The 21680-nt window shown below is 46.8% G+C and overlaps 1 protein-coding gene across 1 annotated transcript; it reads right to left on the bottom strand.

Annotated features, from left to right (window-relative positions):
* Nucleotides 1–1736: 1736 nt before the first annotated feature.
* LOC102753813 (enoyl-CoA hydratase domain-containing protein 3, mitochondrial) lies at nucleotides 1737–17680 on the bottom strand. Its single transcript, XM_006773021.2, has 7 exons — nucleotides 17428–17680; nucleotides 17245–17357; nucleotides 15415–15527; nucleotides 13231–13352; nucleotides 11508–11605; nucleotides 9750–9950; nucleotides 1737–2670 (listed from the first exon to the last, which is right to left on the bottom strand). The coding sequence occupies exons 1-7, from the start codon at nucleotides 17678–17680 to the stop codon at nucleotides 2359–2361; spliced, it is 1212 nt and encodes a 403-aa protein (XP_006773084.1). The 3' UTR covers nucleotides 1737–2358.
* Nucleotides 17681–21680: the final 4000 nt, after the last annotated feature.

Raw genomic sequence — 21680 nt, 5'->3', positions numbered from 1 at the left:
AATGACACAGGGAGAGACGAATATATAGACTTTCCAGAGGCAATCATGACACGTTAGCAGAAAATGCTCATCCTACGTCCCAGTGGAAGGAGGCAGATACATATTAACCCAAAATTTCTATTAGCCTTGGGGTTAATTATATGACATCAGAAGGTAGGTAGCAGAGTTTCACTCTGGATTATTTATGCACAAGAGACTATTAAGATTTACAGCGAGTCTCTGAGGTCACATGAGTTCATAGGCTGGGAAGGCAGCCCAGAGGCCCCAGGATTTCATGGTTTGAGGGAATCGTGTGACTCACACAGACACTGGAAAGTTAACCTTTGCTTTTCATTTGCCAAATGTGTGAGAAGGCTTTGTTACTTTCACCAAAGTCGAGAGTTTATAACACCTTCTCTATGCTGTGTGATCTGGCACTGCCAAACAGTGACTGCCACAGCAGGCCCTGGAGAGAGGGTGCAGTAGGGACCTCACCGACAGCACTGTTCTGGCAGCTCCATCCTTCACCACCTACTTTAGAACTGCAGCCAGCTCTTTATTACTTTTGTAGAAAAACTTCATTAGTGGTCTGCCAATAACTCAAATCCGAGGTCCCCTGCACACTAGCAGAGTTCTGTAGCAAGGAGTGCCTGGTCTGTTATTTTGGTTGGAGAGCTGCCATGGAGCAGGCAAGTCACTTCTTCGGGCTGGCCTCCCTATGGGGCAGTGTGGCCAGGAGAAAGCATCCATGGCTTCACCAGGCAGACAGAGTTGGGAACCCTCACTATACTCAGTGTCAGCTGTTTGATCTGGGACCAAGTGGGCCTCAGCTACTCACATGTGAGATGGAGGTCACTGTAGGTCCTGCTCCCTGGGTGTGGCGAGGACTGAAGGAGAATGTAGCAGGTCAGGTGTCCAGCAGATGGTAGCTCTAATGATCTTTCCGCTCTGGAGGGGCACTCTTAGAACAAGCTCTTCCTTTCCAAGAAAAAACTCTTTTATTAACCTTTCTAAACTTGTTAAAAAAATAAAAAAACCCTACACAAAAACATGTCAATCTGAATAGAAACCTGTGAAACCACTAGGGGACATCATACCAAGAAATACTTGCCCTGAGAACCACTGGTTAGAGCCACGTTTCTAGTCTTTGGTTGGTACTAACCACATTTAGGACCCCTTTCTACTCTACATAAGATAAGGTGGGCAAGCCCTAACCGGTTTGGCTCAGGGGATAGAGCGTTGGCCTGGGGACTGAAGGGTCCCAGGTTCGATTCCGGTCAAGGGCATGTACCTTGGTTGCGGGCACATCCCCAGTTTTTTTGGGGGAGCGGTGCTGGAGGCGGCTGATCAATGTTTCTACCTCTCTATTCCTCTCCCTTCTTCTCTGTAAAAAATCAATAAAATATATTAAAAAAAAAAAAAGATAAGCTGGGCAAGCTTGAGGACAGGAGATTTAGAACATTTCTTGGGCCAGACTGAACCAGAAGCCAGAAAGTAGCATGTTTAGGTCCTAAGCCAAGCCCTGCACAGCTGGGAACTCAACTGCCTGATGCTACTGTGGATTCTCACCAGAGGCTGAGCAGAGTTTGGAAGCATGTCCAGAGCAGGGGATTTTTAGTGGGTAGAACGTGTGTTCTGCATCCTTCCCACCTATCCTGATGTTTTTATCCTCAGGTTGTGCCCAGGGTCCCGGTTTCACAGTCGCTCCAACGGCCAGGACATTCACTACAGAAACATCAGGCACCTACTCTGTGTCCGTAGCACAGGCATACAAAGAATGAATTCATTTATTTTTTTCCTCAAAAGCTTATATTCTGGTTAAGAAGATAAAATACCAGTCTCTCTAAATACTTAATATTTTAAAGTCATGTAAGATTATTCCAAAGCCATAGGCATGATTCTTTCTCAATAGAACCATGAAGATGTGCAATGTGGAGACTACCCCATGGAGACTGGAAATGGTTCGTGTGTCTGGGCAACCAGAACTACCGCCACCGTACGGGACATTTCTGATAACAGAAGCAGGTTGGCATCCTTCTTTCATGATTCATTTTATCGTCAACTTCTCCCATGTCGGGGTGTCCCACACTTAAGGTCCCGTGAAGAAGTTTATCAAAATCCAGGCTTATTACCACAGCTGACCCAGCACAGGTGCTCACTACCCTTAAATTAGCATCTCCTTTGAATCTCGGTTTCATCCTTTTCCCAGGAACCATGGCTTTGAATATAGACCCCATGCAGTGGGACCATGACTAATGGTACGGAAGCAGTCTGTCTGCTGTTCCTGTCATGAGGCAGCAGTGGTGGCTGGGGGGGCGGGGAGCATCCTGAGTGCTGCTCACTGGGTCACACTCCCTCCATCCCTCTGTTAAGGCCGGCTCAGTGTGACCAGACGGGCTTTCTCTTCTGGATGAAGGCCTTGATTCCCTCCTGCCCATCTTGCAGGGCCACATTGTCCACCATGGTCTGGGAGGCCAGGTGGTAGGCCGTTCTAAGGTCCTGGTGCACTTGCTTGTAGAAGGCAGCCTTGCCCAAAGACACCACAGGACGGCTCAAGGAGGCGATCTTCCTTGCGATTCTCATGGTCTCTTCCTCCAGCTGCTCTTCCGGCACCACTCTACTGAGCAGCCCATGGAGCAAGGCCTCCTGAGCGGATATGGGTTCCCCGGTGAAAAGCATTTCTAAGGCGACCTGGGGGAGGAAACATGGGCAGCTATTAAGGCACTTTCCTCCTGACCCTGCCACCTAGGTCCCACCCTCTCCATTTCACTCTGCGGAGATGGCTGGTGTCCTGACTTCCTGACAACCTGGGCCAGTTCTCAGGAACAGACTGGATCTTTCCAGGAGCAAGAAGAAGGAGGTTCTGATTCTAGAGATTTAAGTATCTCCCTTGGTTTCTTGGTCAATCTAGCAGCTGAACTCCCTGCCCTGCAGAGGCAGGAGATTTGAGCTGCCTCTTTCAAGGGCCACGCACAGGACAGCGGCCACATCTGATGGGATGAAACTAAAAACACCGCAGAGCGAGGCCCGTCGCCTTGCACAAGCCAGTGCAGTGAGTGGTTATTTTCCAGAAGAAAGGGATGTTCAGAGAAGCCACCACCTCAGCCTGAGTTGAAAGAGCAGCCTCGTCTCCCAGAGAAGGAGGGGGATGAAAGGAACATCTAGGGACAGATGGAGGGGCCCAGCATGATGTTAACTTATAAGGAGAGAATGCCCTTTCCACAATCCTCTCCCCTCAGATTTCCGAGGCCGGCAGAAAGGGGGAATACACCTTTCTCACTCTACAGTTTCCTCAGTTCTGTCCGCCTGCCATACTGTGCCCCGATTCTGTAATTCTACAAAGCTGAGCTTTTTGAAACTAAAATGTGATTTAGAAAAAGGGCTCCCAGATGCACAAGAAACACCGTGCCTCTCCTCTCCCTCTCCCCTTGCTCCCTCTCCTGCGGCCCAGCTGGCATCTTTGCTGTTCCTTGAACACACCAAGTGTGCTGTCACCTCAGTCCTATACTTGCTGTTCCCTTGGACTGCAATGCTGTGTCCCCAGATAGCCTCACGGCCTGTTCCCTCATCTCCTTTAGGTCTCTGCTCACATGTCACCTCATCAGCGAGGTATTCTATGACAATACCAGCCTTTTACAATTGTGATCCAACCTCAGCACTACCCCATTTCTGGCTCTATTTTAATCCTTTGTACTTTCATCATTTAACAAACCATATACTGTACATGTTTATCTGTTTACTAGAGGTCCGGTGCACGAAATTCATGCAAGGGGCTTGGCCCTGACAGCCCCAGCTTCATCTGGAAGGACGTCCAGAAGGTTGTTCGGCTGTCTGGTCTAATTAGCATATTATGCTTTTATTATTATAGATTAGATTATCTCCTTTGCTGGCATGTAAATTTAACTAGGGCAGAGGTTATTTTGTTGTTTGTTGTCGTTGTTAATCCTACCCTGAGGATTAATTTTCCATTGCTTTTATTTATTTACTAGAGGCCCAGTGCACGGATCTGTGCACTAGTGGGGTCCCTCAGCCTGGCCTGTGGGGATCAGGCTGAAACCGGCTCTCCGACATCTCCCAAGGGGTCCCAGATTGCGAGAGGGTGCAGGCCACTCTGAGGGACTCCACCTGTGCACAATTGGGGCTGGGGAGGGACCGTGGGAGGGCTCCAGGGAGTGTCTGGCCTATCTTGCCCAATCCCTATCGGCTGGACCCCAGCAGCAAGCTAACTACCAGTCAGAGGGTCTGCCCCCCGGTGGTCAGTGCATGTCATAGCAACTGATTGAAAGATCGAATGAAGGGTTGGACACTTAGCATATTATTAGGCTTTTATTTTTTTTAAAGAAAGGGGCTTGCTTGTTCTCACTTTATCATGCTCTCAGGCTAACCTTGACTGAGGTTGGTGTTCTGTTTTAAATCCTCACCTGAGGATATTTTTCCATTGATTTTTAGAGATAGTGGAAGAAAGATGGAAAGACAGAGAAAAATGTGAAAGAAATACATCGATTGGTTGCTTCCTGCATGAGTTCTGACCAGGTCCCGGGACAGGGAGGTGCATGCAACCGAGGTACGTGTCCTTGACAAGAATCAAACCTGGAATACTTTGGTCTACAGGCCGACGGTCTATCCACTGAGCCAAACTGGCTAAGGCCATTTTTCCATTGCTTTTAGCTAGAGTGGAAGGTGGTGGTGGTGGTGGGGGGCGGCAGCAGGGCAACACATTGATGTGAGAAAGACACATCCATTGGTCGCCTCCGACCGGGGTTGGGCAATGAACCTGCAACCCAGGTACGTGTCCTGGACTGGGAATCGAACCCACGACTCTTTGGTGCATGGGTCGACATCTAACCACTGAGCTACACTGGCCAGGACGAGTTTTCTCTTTAGTGTTCTGTTCATTTCTGTGTCTCCAGCATCAGAAGAATGCCTTGCATGTGGCAGACAACCTATTAAATAGTCATCAATGAATGATTTAATGAATGAACGGATGAAGGCAGACAGTACAGCCAAAGTGGCACTATAGTTCTTTAAAGGCTAGGTCAAAAGGGGATACGGCTTCCATCTGGCTCTTGCCCTTGGCAATGCAGACTGAGAACCCAGCTGCCCTGCTCTGAGGAAGCCCAAGCCACACCGCCCAGAGGCTGCACTAAGTGCCTCTGAGTCCCCGCTGAGAGGCAGCCTCAGCAGTCAGTGAACATGCCTTACGCTGATGGTCCCCAGCTGTCACTCCCCCACCTTGAAGTCTCCTAGCTGAGGCCACAGACACTGTGAAGCAGAGATCAGCTTTCCTCACTGACCTTGAGCCCTGTCCGAATTGCAGATTCATGAGCTAAACAAATTGCTGCTGTTCTGAGTCACTAAGAATAGTGGTTATGCAGTGAGAGATAATGGGAACAGTTTATACTATATATAAGACACAGTGCATCAGCACACTCTGCTTACTGTTTAAGTTTCTATGCAGTGGGCCCTGGAAACTTCCAGTGAGAGAGCATTTAGATCTAGCTTCTCAGTCTCGGTGCCATCGTATCTTTTGGACCAGAGAATGTTTTGTTGTGTGGTTTTGTCCTGCGCAGGGTAGCATCCCTGGCCTCTGTCCACTGGGTGCCAGTAGTATCCCCGACTCCCAATTTGTGATGATCAGAAATAGCGGCAGGCATTACCAAATGTCCCTGGGGCCAAAATTTCTTATTTTATTTTATTTATTTACTTTTTAATTGATTTTAGAGAGAGGAAGGGGAAGAGGGAGAGGGAGAAAGAGAGGGAAGAGAGAGAGAGAGAGAGAGAGAGAGAGAGAGAGAAACATTGTTTGGTTGTTTCCCGACCAGGGATCGTACCTGGGGATGTGCCCTGACTGGGAATGAATCTGTCACCTTCTGATGCACAGGATGACACCCTAACTGAAGCACACCGGCCAGGGCAGCCCCCGGTTTAGAACCACTGATTTAGATGGTTTTAAAATCGAGACTAGATTATGCTTCTGCTATCCTGACACTTCTCTGTCCAGAAGACCAAGGAGGTCTTAACAGGTTTAAAGCTACTCGTGAAAGACATTTTGACTGGAATAGGGTCAGGGCCAGAGGCCTGGACAGAGTTTCTGGCCTACCTTTAGCTTCCTAAGTCATCCACGCTTAGCTTATGCCTCTTTCTGGGCCTCAGTTTCCTCACCTGCCTAGTGGGGTAATACCGTTTGGCACTGTGTTGATTTATGGGGACTTTACCCAGGCAGATTAGGTGATGGAGTGGCATTCCCTAAGAAATAGAAAGCCTGTTTATTTTATAGTGCACAAGCAACAATCTTTATTTACTGTTTACTATCCAGTGGGCCCCTGAAACTTCAGGTGAGAGAGAAGAAAATAACTCCTTTTCCCTAATAAACTCTTGTTCATTTTAGGGGTACTTTTTGGGCCCCCCTAACAAGTTGGTGATTTACTACTTCCTCCTCCTGGGCTATTTGCATTAGAAACAATAAAAAGGACTGGAGCCAACACTCACTCCTAGGGTGGTGGAGCTTGTGTCTGGATGTCCCTGAGGCCACTTACTAACCACAGATCTTAAGGGAACAATTCAACCCATCTGAGTCTGTTTCCTTACCTGAAAAACAGGAGTAAGAACACCATCTCCTGCAGAATGGTCAAGATTAGAGACAATGTATACAGCTTATCCTACAGTGCTGGGCACTCAGTAGCACTAATAAGTGCAGTGGCTATTATTCACATGCTTATTCCAGCTATAAACATGTATGAATCTCTAATGCTGTGTTTTAGGGATCATGGCCCCAGAAAGCAGAGCAGTCTTCCAGATCCCCTCTAGTCACACCGATGACAAGAACCAGCTGGTGGCAGTGGAGGGGCTGGGATGCTGGAGGACTCAGAGGGGAATGAAGCTGACAGGATCACCGGGCTAATTTAATTGGCTGGGCAACCTGAGAAATAAGTAAATTAGGAAGCATGTTCTCAAAGGCACTAAGGCACCCCTGACAGCCACAGGAATCACTGACAGAGTGCAGATTTTGATGCAGTCGATCTGAGGGGCTGAGACCTGCATTTCTCCAGGCTCTGGTGAACTAACTGCACACCAGCTGAGGGTCAATGCCTTAACTCTCCTTCCAGCTTGGAAGTTCTACTCTGTTCTAATTAGACAACTGAGAAATCAGATTCTACAGACACACAAGTTACCGTGGGCAAACAGGTGGCAGCAAGTGTTCCTACTGCAGAGAAATGACTGGTTTGGAAGGAGGGGGTTCGGATCTTTCATGTGCTCCACAGGGGTGCTGCCCGCTGTGGCGCCAGCTCCACATTTCTGAACAAGGCCAGCTCAGATAGGCAAAGGGAGCAGCTGCACTAGGCACGTTGTTTATATGGTGCAATGAAGACACATTATTTAACTCACACCAGAGGAGAGAAACACTTTACAATCGTGGAAAATTATTCATGCCCAGGCTCAGTCTGGCTTGAACACAAGGGCTCCAGGCCATCATTTCTGCTCCCAATGGGCCAGCTGCAGCCCTGGTCTCTGGCACAGACAGCTAAGCAGTTTTCCATGGCGACCAGCAGAGGGTACTGGTGACCCATATGTGTGGCCTAAGCCGCCTGAAAAAGGCCCCGTTTCCCAATTAGGTCAGTTTGCAAAAGCACCTGCTTGCTTCCCTGTGGCTGTGCAGGAGGGCACGTGCCCAACATCCACACAGTTTACAGGCCTGTGTGTGAATGTGTTCCTGTGGGTGCAATCAAGCAATGACAATGGGTAGGTGTGTTTTGTTCAGGTTTAGATCTTTATGAATCCCCAGTTTTCCTCCTAAAGGGGGCCGCCCAGGTAAGATCTGCAGTCCCGAAACCTGGCAAAGGCCTTGAGTGCCAACAGGCTTTTCACCCCACTAAATTCCCTTTATCAGTACTGTGATTTCACGTCATTAATACTCCTGAAACCATATCTCTGCCTTATGCCTCCAAGTAGCCCCACATGCAGGGACATGTTACAACTGGAAAAAACTCTGAAGACTTCAAAACAAGAATGCTACCCCTGACTAGTGATTCACAGGCCTTCTGGGATCACAGGAGGAGCACAGAGCAGGGATCCGAATGGGACAATACTGGAGATCCTCTCCCGTCTTCTGAGTGGGCCTGACAATGCCAGAACTTTCTGTGGGAGGACAAAGTACTTTGGTCTTACAACACCCTGCCCTTTAATCTCTCCTGCTGGACAATTATGCAACGTGGTTCTGAGAATTGGGCTTTGTGGGAACTGAAGTCCTGTTTTTGCCACATTTTCCTTCTCTTTCTTCTCAAAAACTAATTTAAATTTAACAATTATGATATAATGTTTACGTTTTTAGGACTCAATGATAAGCCTTGATTTCTAAAAGTTTGTTTTAAGAGAGAACGGATTCTTATCCTGACAGGACAATCATGATTTACAGGTTTGAAATGCCTTAACATGGTTGAAGATGAACAGTTGCAGATAGGCTAACCAGACAACCACCCTTTAGTATGCAAAAGGCCTTGTGAGTTGATTTGCACAATTATAAGATAGTTAATTAATAAGCTCTGACAATGTTTTTAATGAACGCATTTTAATTTAATGCACTGGCACAAAGTAGGGAACACACACACACACCCCACACTTAAAGTCAGTGTGTAACCTGACAGGATGAAACCACCCCTTGGGCTGAGCACATTTCAGCAAGCTCTGTGTTTGGCCGGCCACTTACTGTAGTTGTGGGGCCCATGTTCAGCCAGTTTTCGTGTGTGTGTGTGTGTGTGTGTGTGTGTGTGTGTGTGCTGGTAGGTATCTCTATTCAGAACATTGGCAAAAGCACACACCTCTGTAAAAACTAATGAGGAAGCAGCGTGAAAGAAAGGAGTGCTTCCCTAAACGTCTCCGTCCCTGTGGCTTGATTTCGCCTGGGTCTCATTTCTTTTGTGCCTCAGGCATATGAAGAACTGCTGACTTTGTAGATGCTAAATGGACATGATATCCTAGAAAGCAATTTAGTTTCCTACTTGCTATACGACAATGTATATGACACCTATGATATGACACCTCCCCCCGCCCACCATTTTTAAAAACAAATTTCCAATTGAGAATGAAGATATATATTTTTTTAGAATAAGGAAGCCGCTGGTTTCTACTCACAAGATGTTCAATAAATATTGTTTTATGTCTTATAGGAAGGGAGAAAGCTTTGTAAAGAAAATGGATTTAGCAAGGACGAAACAACATTTACATATGGCCCTTGGGGCAGCTTCAACATGCCGAGCTCAAGATGTTCCATGCTCCTGAAATACAAGCATCGTAAAGCTGACACACTCAGTGTAGCAGCTACTTCAGTCCTTTCTAGAATACGACAGGCTGTCAGCAATCCATCAGCCAGCGACACTCACATCCTAGCTTCTTGGTACTGGCATGTCACCATACTATTACATGTTATGGACACCTTTTGAGTGCAACAAAACTGTCTCAACTGCATTTCAAATAAGAGTACAAAAAATGTGTGCCTTTATGAAAACAAACAAAAAGATCCAAAAACCTAGCTGGCCACATAGAGGGGTAGGCAACAGCGAAATGCATGATTCACGACGTGAAGTGCCCTGTGAGAAGCTGCGCATTCCCCCCTGGACAAGAGGCGTTAGAAGCAACACTGCAGCACATCCAGCCAGCTATGCTTCGTGCAGAACATCCTGATTCAAATGGGACTTTAACAAGCGAATTTGGAACCAACCCTCCAGTGCACATGAGGGTTCAACTAGAGAGGAGGCTGCAGGGGGTCAGATTACCTTTCTTGGCACTGCTCTCCCCAAGGCCACCCCGGGGGTGGAGCAGAAGAGCCCGAGGTTCACACCTGGAGTGGCAAATGAGGACTTGTCACTGGCCACGGCGATGTCACAGCTGGCAACCAGCTGACAGCCAGCAGCGGTGGCCAAGCCGTTCACCATGGCGATCACGGGGACCGGATGCTTCTGGATCAGCATCATGACCTGAAGGAGGAAACATAACCAGTTCACACCCATCCAAGGGTGAGGTGCAACGTTCATGTTTATTTCATATGACTTCACTGCTTTCAGAGCACTTTTCATCCCCATCAGATTCCATGGAAAAAGGACAGAAGCAGGCACAGAGAGAACTTGCATTGAATATTGACTGTGGCCCAGACTGTGCCATCTGACTCCTGAGAAGCCCAGGAGGAAGGAACACTAGTTACAACCGAGACACAGGCTCAGGGGGAAGGAACTGGCCTAAGGCCACAAGATCCACACGTGGTGGCTGTGGGGTCTGAACACACATCTGCCTGACTCCCAGCCCCTGGCCTCTTCGAGGCTGCGGTCCCCTCCTCTCCGACGGCTTCCTCAGCAGCCCCACAAAAGAACAAAGCTGATTCTCTCTCTGCGGAATGGTTCTGTTCTCACTGAGCCCGTGTGGAGCTCCAGTGTTAAAGGTCTGACACTGGTATTTGGAATTTCCTTGAAAAATTAAGATGGAAAAGGGACTGGAAGGCATGTTCTCTAGTAATTCTCAAATTACCACCATGAATATCCTCTCAATTCTATTAAAATGGCAGGGAACACCCTGTCATCTAAATAAATAAAAGCCCAGCCAGTGTGGTTCAGTGGTTGAGTGTCCACCTATGAACCAGGAGGTCACGGTTGGATTCCCGATCAGAGTACATGCCCAGGTTGTGGGCTCGATCCACAGTGTGGGGTGTGCAGGAGGCAGCCAATAATTCACCCTGATCATTGATGTTATCTCTCTCCCTCTCCCTTCCTCTCTGAAAGCAATAAAAACCTATTTTTAAAAATGATAATCTATAATAATAAAAGCATAATATGCTAATTAGACCAGATGTCCTTTGGAATGGCCTTCTGGACAAAGGCGGGCCTGCGAGGGAAGCCCAGGTCCCAGAAGCCTGCTGGCGACCAGAGGGAAGCCAGGGTCCCCGGTGCCAGAAGGAAGCTGGTGCTGGCAGGCAGGAGAAGGAAGGCCTACTCTTCACGAATTTCATGCATGGAGCCTCTAGTAATAAATAAAATTCCTAAAACAGTGCTATTGGTAGAGAGCAGCCAAAAACTTGCTCATGTGATACCCAGTTCCCCTCATAAGTCTCCAGAATTTTAAAATGGTTACCGTTATTCCATTTATGAATGGTCTCTCTTTCCCATTAACAGAACTGTTTTAGGTAAAATATTAAATTATAATCTTAGGTTCTTTCTTTATAAAGATGTACATTTCTACCCTTTACCTCTTAAGACATATATACCAAGACATACCCATGATGCTGGAGATGGCAGCTATCAATACCAACACATATTTCGCTATCTTTGGCATATCACATATCAAACTATGGTTGCTTTTTAAAAGTCTAAACCAAATTGTTGCATGGATGAAGGACTCACCAATGGCCACAGAGGTTTTGGCAGTTCTGCAGTTGGTTAGGTCTCACAGATAAAACCTTACCTGTAAACTAGAAGCCTAATCCAATATTTAATGTGTGTAATTAACATTTTCAGGTTTGCAATGCAAGTTGTCCTCTGGCTTACCTCAGAACAGGTTTGAAATACTTCAGTGTGATATTCTGGACCTTGCTCATCCGTCAGTTCCTTTAAATCATGCCCGGAAGAAAATACAGGTCCCTCAGCTGCAAATGGTTCCAATTGGGAAAATAAAATAAAAAGGTGTAAACAGCAGAACTGGGAAGGTCATTTATTTGTCAATTAAATAATTCTAATGAACAATTGTATCACTGCTGTGGACACAGAAAGGTAATGGCCCAATTTGCTAAGAGTAATTCCAGTTAACTGGAAAAATTAAGCCAGTATTTTGTGATGACAATTCAACGTGAGGCATCTGTACTCTAAAAGGTCTGTGGTGGAAACCAATGAACACGTGCAATTACACATGCAGTAACCAAAGCAGATGGATGACTTCTTTCAGAGTTGTCCCTCCAGTCTCACAGTTTTGTTTTTGGACTTTATCTGGCCTAAAGTTTTGACTCATGTAGGTCCATCAAAATCCACTGTGTCTTCTGCGGCGACCCTGTCATTTAGTCTACAGATAATGGCCATCCGTGCAGGCTGCAATCAGGAAGGTCAGAGGGTAAAGAGAACCTCTTTATTTTTAAAAAATATATTTTTTTATTGATTAAAGAGAGACAGGGAAAGGGAGAGAGACAGAAACACCAATGATGAGAGAGAATCATTGCTCAGCTGCTTCCTACACCCCCCCTTCGGGGGATCGAGCATAAAACCTTGGCACGTGCCCTTGACCGGAATGGAACCCGGGACCCTTCAGTCCGCAGGCCGACGCTCTATCCACTGAGCCAAACCAGCTAGGGCGAGAACCTCTTTATTTTTAACATGGGACCTACGGATGTGGTTTTATTGTTATTGTTAAGATTAATAACAACAAAATGCAATTCCACTGATACGCTGGTAACACTTTCTCATATTTTCCTTTTGCTGTGACTCTTCTGATGGGCAATATTATTCCCTTTAAACAAGTGAGGGAATTGTGTTGTGTTGTCTGGAAGTTAACTGTCTTTGCCTGGGTAACATCCCCGTGGCTGACGAACGATATCTGTCCTATTTCTTTTCAACAGTTGAAAACTTATATTCAACCATAGATAAGGTAACATTCTGAGTATCTGCCTCTAGAAATACTAACCCTTAATTTCTATAGCAACAAAAGTATATCACAGGGTATCATCCATTTTATTTTTCTATGGATGCTTTAAAATGCTGACACTGATATTACTTAGACCATCACCATCATCACTAGATAATTCATTAACAACTTTTACTGGAGAAGAGCAAGGAAAGAAATGAGCAAACTGAAGAAGATTGCAGATATTGGCTGAAAGTTTGGTAGGAACAGATAAACCAATCAAATGCTTGAGCAACCTGGTCCCATCGACTTGCTAGGCTACCCAAAGGATCAGTGATTAAACTCATCCGGTCCATGAGGAAACCAATTATCTGATTTCAATGGGAATGCTATGTATCTGACAAAATGGAAAGATACTTTCTCTGCACAGTAATCTTTGCTATAATTTCCAGTTAACAGTGTTAAGGAAAAACAATGTCAACAACGAAAAAAAGTAAGTGTTAGGACCAAGCCCTCCAAATACAGAATAGTTTTTCATAATGAATGTTCTTGTAAAGGATCTTCCAAACAATTCTCCCATCAACTGAGGGACTGCCCCAGTCAACAAAAGAATTTTGAGAGGAGTCTGCAGCTCCCTGAGGAGGGCTATCAGAGAAGTACCTGAAATGATAATGACTTTCAGATCTGTGCTTTCAGCTTCACGAAGAATGTCCCTTTGGAGAGATTTCAACATTGCCAGTGACAGCGCATTCCTCCTCTTTGGATTGCTTAAGACAATGTTCCTGCGAAGAACATTTGATAATTACTGGGTCGTGCATCAGTCAAAACAAGTGAGGACCCCTGCATTTCCTTCTAATTTGGGAGCTATTTTTAAAACACCAGAAAAGAGAACTGCTGGTGCTTAGAGGCAACTGGGATGGTCTGTCAGCTCTCCGGAGTTACGGCTAAGTCAAAACAAGGAGACGTCCGGAAATGCAGGCTGCGTTTTCTCCCTCTTCCCTCGATTTGTTTCTTTTTCAGATTTGCTGCCAGAAACATTGCTGTCACCACCAAAAGGGCAAGTCAGAGTCATTCCAAAATCATTGCCGCCCATACCTAGAGGCTGCGAAGTTTGTAAGATGGCAGCAGGAGCCAGAGGAATCTGACACACGGTGCCACCTTCAGCTTCTCCCCATTGTTCCTCAGAAATAAATTAGGTTAGGAAAAGAACCCAGAACCTACCCCCGTCTCCTCCTACCCACCGCACCGAAGAGGCAGCTAAGGTGCAGCTGCCCATACACACATATGATAGCATTTTTCCATTTCTTATAGTGGCATCCTATAATTCCGCACGATAATTCATGCTGCCTGAACATGGGATGGTATGTGAAGAACAAAAGGACAGAACCATACAGCAAGAGGGCTCTTTTGGACGTGTTATCTCACTGGAAGCTGGCATTCAGAGGCCTGCTCACTCTTTTAAGTATGCTGATTCGCCTGTATTGTCATCATACCGCCCATACACAGAAATCTCTTATGTTTGCTGTTATAAGGAACAAGCAAACCAAACACCAGATTATTAAGATAAGTTTTATATGTTTCCTATCAGCCTCCACCCACATTTTTCCAGCCGTCCTCATTCTTTTTCGAATCTGATATTCCTACTGCTATGTGTCAACGTGGATTCTCCATAAATAGCCTCCTATGCCAGTTTTCTGGGAAATTACTTTGATGACTGAATCTCAGTGTAATACCCTTTTCTTTGGAATACCGTTTCCATCTCGCTGCCACCTTTAGATGGCTGTGATATCCATTATCGTTTCTCATGTGCATGCTGTCTCCTAAGTACAAAAATGACTTGCAGCTGATACGCTGATAGACTTTGAAACCTGTATTTGGGGGTGGAGGGTTGTGGGGGTGGGGGGAGTGACCTGGAGATGGTGGTGACAGAATTGCTGATAAACCTTCCAGTAAAATAATATATGCGCTTGCTGTAGTATACTCATAAAGCTGCCATCCTACCCATGACAGGCGCTTAATTAAAAGTCTAAGGCCTCAGGCAAAATTGTGTAAAAAGATGCCAGGGCTTCATGGCAGTGTCTGCGCAGATGGGTCTCATTAGTCCTTTGGCCTGTGTATGACACACCCTTTGAGCGTGCTCTAAGTTGCCGAGTTCACTTTTCAACCTGTGTCATTAACCAGGCTTCCTGCCCCTGTTCCTGCCACTCCACTAACACTATTCGCACCTCAGAGCTCCTAATCGTCTGAACTGAACGCAGGGGCCATCTGGATCATGCTCTCCTTCTGGAAACACAGGCCTTCTCTCCTGGCTTTTTAGTCCTTCTCTACTTCTTCCATGGGGACCTCCAGAGCTCCTGCTCGTGCCTAGAGCAGTACCCAATTCATAGCTGGCCCTCCTCTACTGCTGAGAGGAACAGCTTTGAAAAGGAACACTGCAAGCTGGACTGGGTTGCTCGAGCTCACCTACTTAGTGACACAGTGCTGCTTCCATGCTGGATTTGGGGGCCTCCTTCCTACTGAACAATCCCCAGCATTTATGATAGGTTGTTCTTCTCTATCTCCCTTCCTGATTCGTGTTTAACTCTGGAGAACTCAACCAGGCCTCCTTTCACAATTGGGCTGCCATGCCACAAGTCAGGCTCCTGACCAGATGGAACCAAATTTGCAGAAGCAGAAGTGCCTTTGAAGACGGTCCGGACGGGCCCCTGCCTGGTCCTGCACTTTGGAACACGGTGCTCTGGGCCTCGTCCCAGCTCTGCCCATCCAGGGGAGCAGGAGACCACTAGGATACTGGGAAGTGCTCGGCTGGAATCACCTCCCCCTTCCAAACCTCGCTGCCCTTACCTGAGACCCTGGAGTCCCCTGGCTGTGCAGTGGGCACCCCTGGATCCCGGGGCTGACCAAGAGGAGTTGTCTGTGGGGAGTGAGAGGACAGAGCGGGCATGTGGATGGGGTGTCTACAGGTTTATGGGCCAAGCCTCCGGAAGAGCAGCGGGAAGGAGGGGTGAAGAGGCCGGAGTGGTGAGCAGAAGGTGGCAAGAAAAAGAAAAACTTCCAGTCAGCAGCTGGCTCTCCACTGTGGGGGACTCCTAGGAGCCTGAGGGTTGTAAATTCAAACATGACCTTCCAGGTTTTATGAAGTACTACTTGTCAGGGCAGGAGAAGAAAACACATTTAGCAGTTAGTGTGTGACTTTTAAATACTTGGGCATGCTAAACGGGCCTCCCACGGGGTCCTTGACTGGCCAGGCAAATGTCAGGCTGAGGCCAGGATGGGGCTGGAGGCCCTGCAACCTTGACTTCATGGTGCGGCTTGCCCTGTGCACAGGGGGTGGTTTTAAGGCGCTTGCCCTGTGGCACTTGGCTCAAAGTGGGTGCTCAGGAATTGTTGAATGAAAGAATGAATGCCAGCGGTTCTCAACCTGTGGGTCGCGACCATCGGAAAACACATATAGGATATCAGATATTTACATTAAAATTCATAACAGTAACAAAATTACAGTTATGAAGTAGCAACGAAAATAATTTTATGGTTGGGGGTCACCACAACATGAGGAACTGTATTAACCCCTTCCCCTGCAGAAACGTGTATACTCGTTTTCACAAAATGTTCTTTTTCAGTCGTCGACGAGTATATTAAGAAAATATGGTAAAAAAATATGGTTTATAGGAAGACGAGTTACAAACTGTTTTCATAACCAGCATCAAAAATACTATATAGAACCAAAATAAAAAAATTAGTCTGAAAAAGAAACGTTTTTAACAAAAAAATTGTTGGGGAAGGGGCTTGCACTGTGTGCACAGGGGTGGTTTTAAGGGGCTTGGGCCCGTGGAGACAAAGAGCAGGGCTCGGGACGGTGTGTCCTTCACTCTGTTTACCGACTGGACACTTCTGGGTGCGGACCAAGCAGCGGCTCTGCCAGGCCTCCCCCCGGGGCCGTGGAGCCAGGCCCCGCTCCTGGCCCCGATACCAAGATAGATCAGGTTGTGTCTGCCTGCAAGACCTGTCAACTCACGAACGCGAGGGTTGGATCAAATGAAAAAGGGACCAGGCTCAGAGGCACCAAACCAGGAGCACAATGGGAAGTCGACTTCACTGAAATTAAACCAGGGAAGTATGGTTATAAATATCTTTTAGTATTTGTAGATACCTTCTCTGGCTGGGTAGAGGCATACCCAACCAAGCATGAAACAGCTCAGACGGTGGCCAAGAAGCTGCTGGAAGACATCTTACCCAGGTATGGTTTTCCTGCTATGATAGGGTCGGACAACGGGCCAGCCTTTATTTCACAGGTGACACAGGTAGTAAGCAGGGCTATTGGGGCAAATTGGAAATTACATTGTGCTTATAGGCCCCAGAGTTCAGGTCAGGTAGAGAGAATGAATAGAACTCTAAAAGAGACCCTTACCAAATTAACCATGGAGACTGGCGGGGACTGGGTGGCTCTCCTACCATATGCCCTTTACCGGGTAAGGAACTCCCCATACACCCTGGGCTTTACTCCCTATGAAATCATGTTTGGCAGGCCACCCCCTATCATTCCAGCCCTGCCCCTGACCCCTCCCCTCCTGACCGCCCCGCGCGGTTCCCCTCCAGCTCCCTGGTCCCTCCCCGCATTCCACTCTTCCGGACACTGACTCCCGGCCCCCCCGGAAAGGATCAGGCCAGGCCAACCTGCCCGCCATCTAGCTCCACGATTTGTTTGCCTTGCAAGGCCAGATAAAGAGGTGAGGCGTGGGGGTAGGTCTGTTCCTTGCTGCACCAACACCGAGAATGTGGTGGTTTGCCTAGATTAGAAAAATGAAAGTTATCAGGTGGTGAGTGGTGTGGCTTATGGACCTCACTTTGTTACCTCACCTTTCACACTGACTTTTGCAAGAAAAGCAATTGTACAAAAGCATACGACGATGGGGCCATTGAGATTGTACAGTGGCTTAAAATAGTCACACACTGGGTTCCTCTGAGTGAGGCTCTTATTAATTCTCAGCTTCATAATTGGGCAGAACACATGTACAGAAGGATATTTTGAAATATCAATTGAGATCACCAGCACCTTGGTCATTTCCTTGGTCTCCACTCCATGCAGACAACCTGGGGTATTCTCATTCATTGCCTTCAAGGATGAAGGGCTCTAACAGAATTCAGAGACAAACAGGGGGCAATTCTTGGCTTTTGAGTTGTAAGCGTCCAGCAGATGGGGATTGGGAAACACCAAACAGGCATAAGAGATTGGGGGGCGGGGGGCGGGTGTCGATTTGTGGTATAGGCAGTTAGACAGACATGAGCAGAGCAAGGAGGTCACCAGGTGGACAGCCCTGGATGCCTAGCAATGGTCAATTGTAGGGTGAGACCTCATCCCCAGGGTGACCTTTCCTCCTTTAGCATATTGATGGTCAAGCGGTTTGGACCTTTCTTCCCTAGAGATAACATCTAAGCCTCATTTGGTTTTCAGCTCCAGGCCCAGAGAAGCAGCAACATCAGACGCGCAGCTGACCTCAGAACCAGCTGCAATGAATAATGACCCCCTGCCCTGGTGCTAACCAATCAATCAGTGGAGACCCCAACCCTGAAAGGACACAACTGGAAAGTTGCTTAATGGTCTACAGCAGTGGTTCTCAACCTTGGCTGCACATTAAAATCACCTGGGAATCTTTTTAAAATCCCGATTTCTGGGCCTCATCCTCTTAAAAAGATTCCCAGGTGATTCTAATGTGCAGCCAAGGTTGAGAACTACTGGTCTATGGAGCTTTCCCCCCTGGGACTGTCCATAAAGACAACACCCTTAAAACCCTTAGGAGGGGAGGACCTAGCGGCTCTCCCAGGAGCAAGGCTACACCTTGTCCTTCCCATTCTCCTCCCCACTCCATCAAGTGCATCACCTTGACCTTCCTTTGCCTCCATAACTTGTTTCCTCAGCCCATTTCTTCTACAAATTACTTCTTTTATACCTCTTTGATATTCTAAATAAATGTTCTCTTATAGTTTGAGTCTTGGCTCTGAGTTCTTTCCTAGCCAGAGCTCAAGTACCAAGGTTGCTGAACCCAGGTTGGGTCTCACCCCACTAGTCTTACCCTGGGTGCCTTTCTCAATGCCCCCCACAGATTGACAAGTTGAAGACAAGGTGGGAATGAGGACATTTTGGATGGATGCCATCACCTGTAGGTAGACCAGAATATTGTGAGGTAACAGAAACAACAACAAAACCAGCCTAAGTGGCTCAGTAACAAAGCCTCATTTCTCATTCACACTACAGGCCTACTGCAGATGAGCGGAAAGCTCTGAGCTAGGTCAGTGCTGTCCTCACTCAGGGACCTGTTGGAGTAACCTCTGTCTGGAAAGTTGGCAGAGGAATAAAAATAAATAAATAAATTTTAAAAAGGGTGGGGAGGAGCACGAACTGGCACTTAAAACTTCCTTCTGGAAATGACACTTGCTCTCTCATCTCATTTACCAAAGCAAGTCATGTGGCCACACTTCAGGTGTGTGGGGAATTACAAGCTTCCTATATATTTGGAAGAAGAGAGCTGGAATCTTTTTCAGTAGTGACTACCTAATGACTAGCACAACCGCCCAAGCACAGAGCCTTGCTGTTCTAAACTAACCCACACTTGTTATTCAGGGGTCGGGGATAGAACTCCACATCGGCTTAGATGAAGTTTCTGCCACAAGGCAGAATGAGAGTTTGAAATAGAAGTTCAGCTCATAAATAAAATGAAGTTAAGTTTCTAGAACACCTTAGATTTGCATCTATCCTCTTAGTCATGTCAGGTGCTGCAGAAGAGGCAGAGCACACTCCCTGAGGCTGCAGGGCGTGCGGGATCAAAACGTCTGATCAGAATGATCACCATCATGGTCCAGAGTCCACCAGCAGAGTACATTTCCCGCCTTCGTACTCAGGTTAGTACAAAGTACTGATAGTACCGTCCTGTGGGCTCAGTGGGCCATGCTCGTTTCCTCATGAGAACAATGGGGAGCAGTGGAGTCCAAACAGGGATGTTGCCCAGAGGGTGGTTTGGGCATGGGCTCTGTTGCAGATCTGACAAGCAAAGGCTATTTAGAGTTCTCGGAGAGTAACATTTGTGCTTTAAAAAGACACACCGTGGGGTTTTCTCTTTTGATGAGTGCAATTGTCTGTGACAGTGCAGGGAACAATCTATGATAGTAAATGAACATTGAACACTCCTGATTTTAATAAGGTTTTTGATATATCCAGTTGATCCTTCAACCTCTGGTGCTCATGGCAGTCTGTAGAGGGGAATAATTTTATTGTTTGGGCAGCTGCTGTTGGAGTGCTCATTTATTTCGAGTGGAAGCATTCAGGATGGCCCAGAATCACATGACTGAAGTCATTCATCAAAGTCACCTGCTTTTCTGGGATTCTGGTCTGGATAGGCTCAAACTTGCACGTTAGATATTGTTATTGTTGGCAAGGGTAGGGGCTCAATGTTCATGGAGTTTTCTGACATTAATTTTTGTTTGTTTGTGTTTGCCTTTGTTAAATTAGTACTAGGTAAGTATTAAATTTAAAAAAAATTATGGGAGGTGGGGAGATGAAGAGACTGCTTCATCCCATCATAGGACTGGAGTAGAGGACCTAACAGGAATATTGGGTTTTGAGTTTCACATTTCCTTTAAAGACCCACAGATGCTTGGCAGAACTGTTTCAGAGACAGCATCCACCTGCTTTTAAATGTTATGTCATAATAGAAACAGCTGCTCTTTAAGAAACCCCCCTCTGTGCCATCGCCTGCACGTGGTGCTTTCCTGGTGCCGTCTGAGGATAACTTGTGAGGCAGGTGTCATTATCCCAGTTGAGAGAGGTTACAACGGTGGGACTGGGCTCTGGAGGTGACCTAAAAGATGGGGCTGGGATGCAGGTTTCCACGCTCACCTAAATTGCTTCCTCTGCTCTCCCATCCCTTTCCTGTCTCCTTCCTCCCTTCATCTCTTCCAGAGCCCGCAGCTCTGGTTTGGGAGTGATGAAATGGAGACCGACAGCCACAGCACTATCCAGGCGGGAGTCGATGTCACTTGCTGAAATGCGTGTCCATCCTTCAGCAGTGCGAGAGTCTTTGCATGCAGGCTGTTTCTCCTGGCCCCCTCTGCCTCTCATTAATTTTGGTAGGGGCTGCTTGTCTTTCTTCTCTCTTGCTCAGTGCCCTTCGAATCTATTTTTTCCACGTGGGCCTTCTCCCTGACACAATTTGAGTTCCAGGTTGCCAGCAGGCTTTTCTCTGCCTTTGATTTATGTGCTCCTTCCCGGTGCCACATGTCTTAGCCATACAGATGTGTCTTTGCTACGTTTCACATTTCCTTTAAAGACCCACAGATGCTTGGCAGAACGTTGCAGACAGAATGCAGAATAAAGGGCCATTCTGGGGAACGTGGTGTCTCGGGTTGCTGTAGGACTGAAGGAAGCATCAGAATTCTTCAGGGTGCAGAGAAAGAACAGTAAAGGGCAGATTTTCAGCTGCACGTGGAGTGGTTTTTGAACTTTCTTTTTTTATTAATTTCAGGCCCTTCTAAGACAGACATGTAATGATACGGTTCAGAGGTGCCCTGTGGGAGCTTAGTTTCAGCTGAGATCCCTCTTGCTCCAGCTGGCTTGCCAGTCTAGCTTTCACCCTCATTCTCCTCATATCTGCCCCCTCCCTTCCCTCCCAAAAAAGTCACAGGAGAGTCAATCACCCATAAACCAGAAATGCTTTCATTGTCTCACAGAACTGGGGGTGCTTTTTAGTGCCCTGGTTTTACTTTATATTTATAATCCACCAGTCATTTTCCAAACGCCTTTTGCAAACCTAAAATTTCTTCACAAAGACCCATGCTTTAAGTTGGTTGAACATTTACAAACTAAAAAGGGAGGAAGGGTGTGTGTATGATTGAAATTAACTTCCTTTTATCCCCACTTAGTGAATATTCTTGAGTTTGCTCAGATGCCTTAAACCAGACAAAGCCAGTAATTTTAGGTAAAGGATATGGAAAAGTGATATAAACTGATGAAGAGGTGTGTGCTTCATGCATCGTGGCTGTAGGTAACGCTTTGAGCTTGAGAAGTTAAAGGATCCTAATAAGGGCATTGATGGGAACTTTCTGGAAGGCAAGGAGTC

This window comes from Myotis davidii, unplaced genomic scaffold (genome assembly GCF_000327345.1).
Source record: "Myotis davidii unplaced genomic scaffold, ASM32734v1 scaffold226, whole genome shotgun sequence".
In the NCBI taxonomy this organism is placed as follows: Eukaryota; Metazoa; Chordata; class Mammalia; order Chiroptera; family Vespertilionidae; genus Myotis; species Myotis davidii.
This window is presented reverse-complemented; position numbering and strand designations above follow the sequence as displayed.

Coding starts and splice junctions, on each gene's coding strand:
- LOC102753813 (XM_006773021.2), bottom strand. CDS start 17,680: ATGAATGAGAATACCCCAGGTTGTCTGCATGGAGTGGAGACCAAGGAA. Junction 17,358..17,427: donor TGCAAAAGTCAGTGTGAAAG/GTGAGGTAACAA, acceptor TTTCTAATCTAG/GCAAACCACCACATTCTCGG. Junction 9,951..11,507: donor TATTTCAAACCTGTTCTGAG/GTAAGCCAGAGG, acceptor TTCCTCCTTCAG/GTCATGATGCTGATCCAGAA.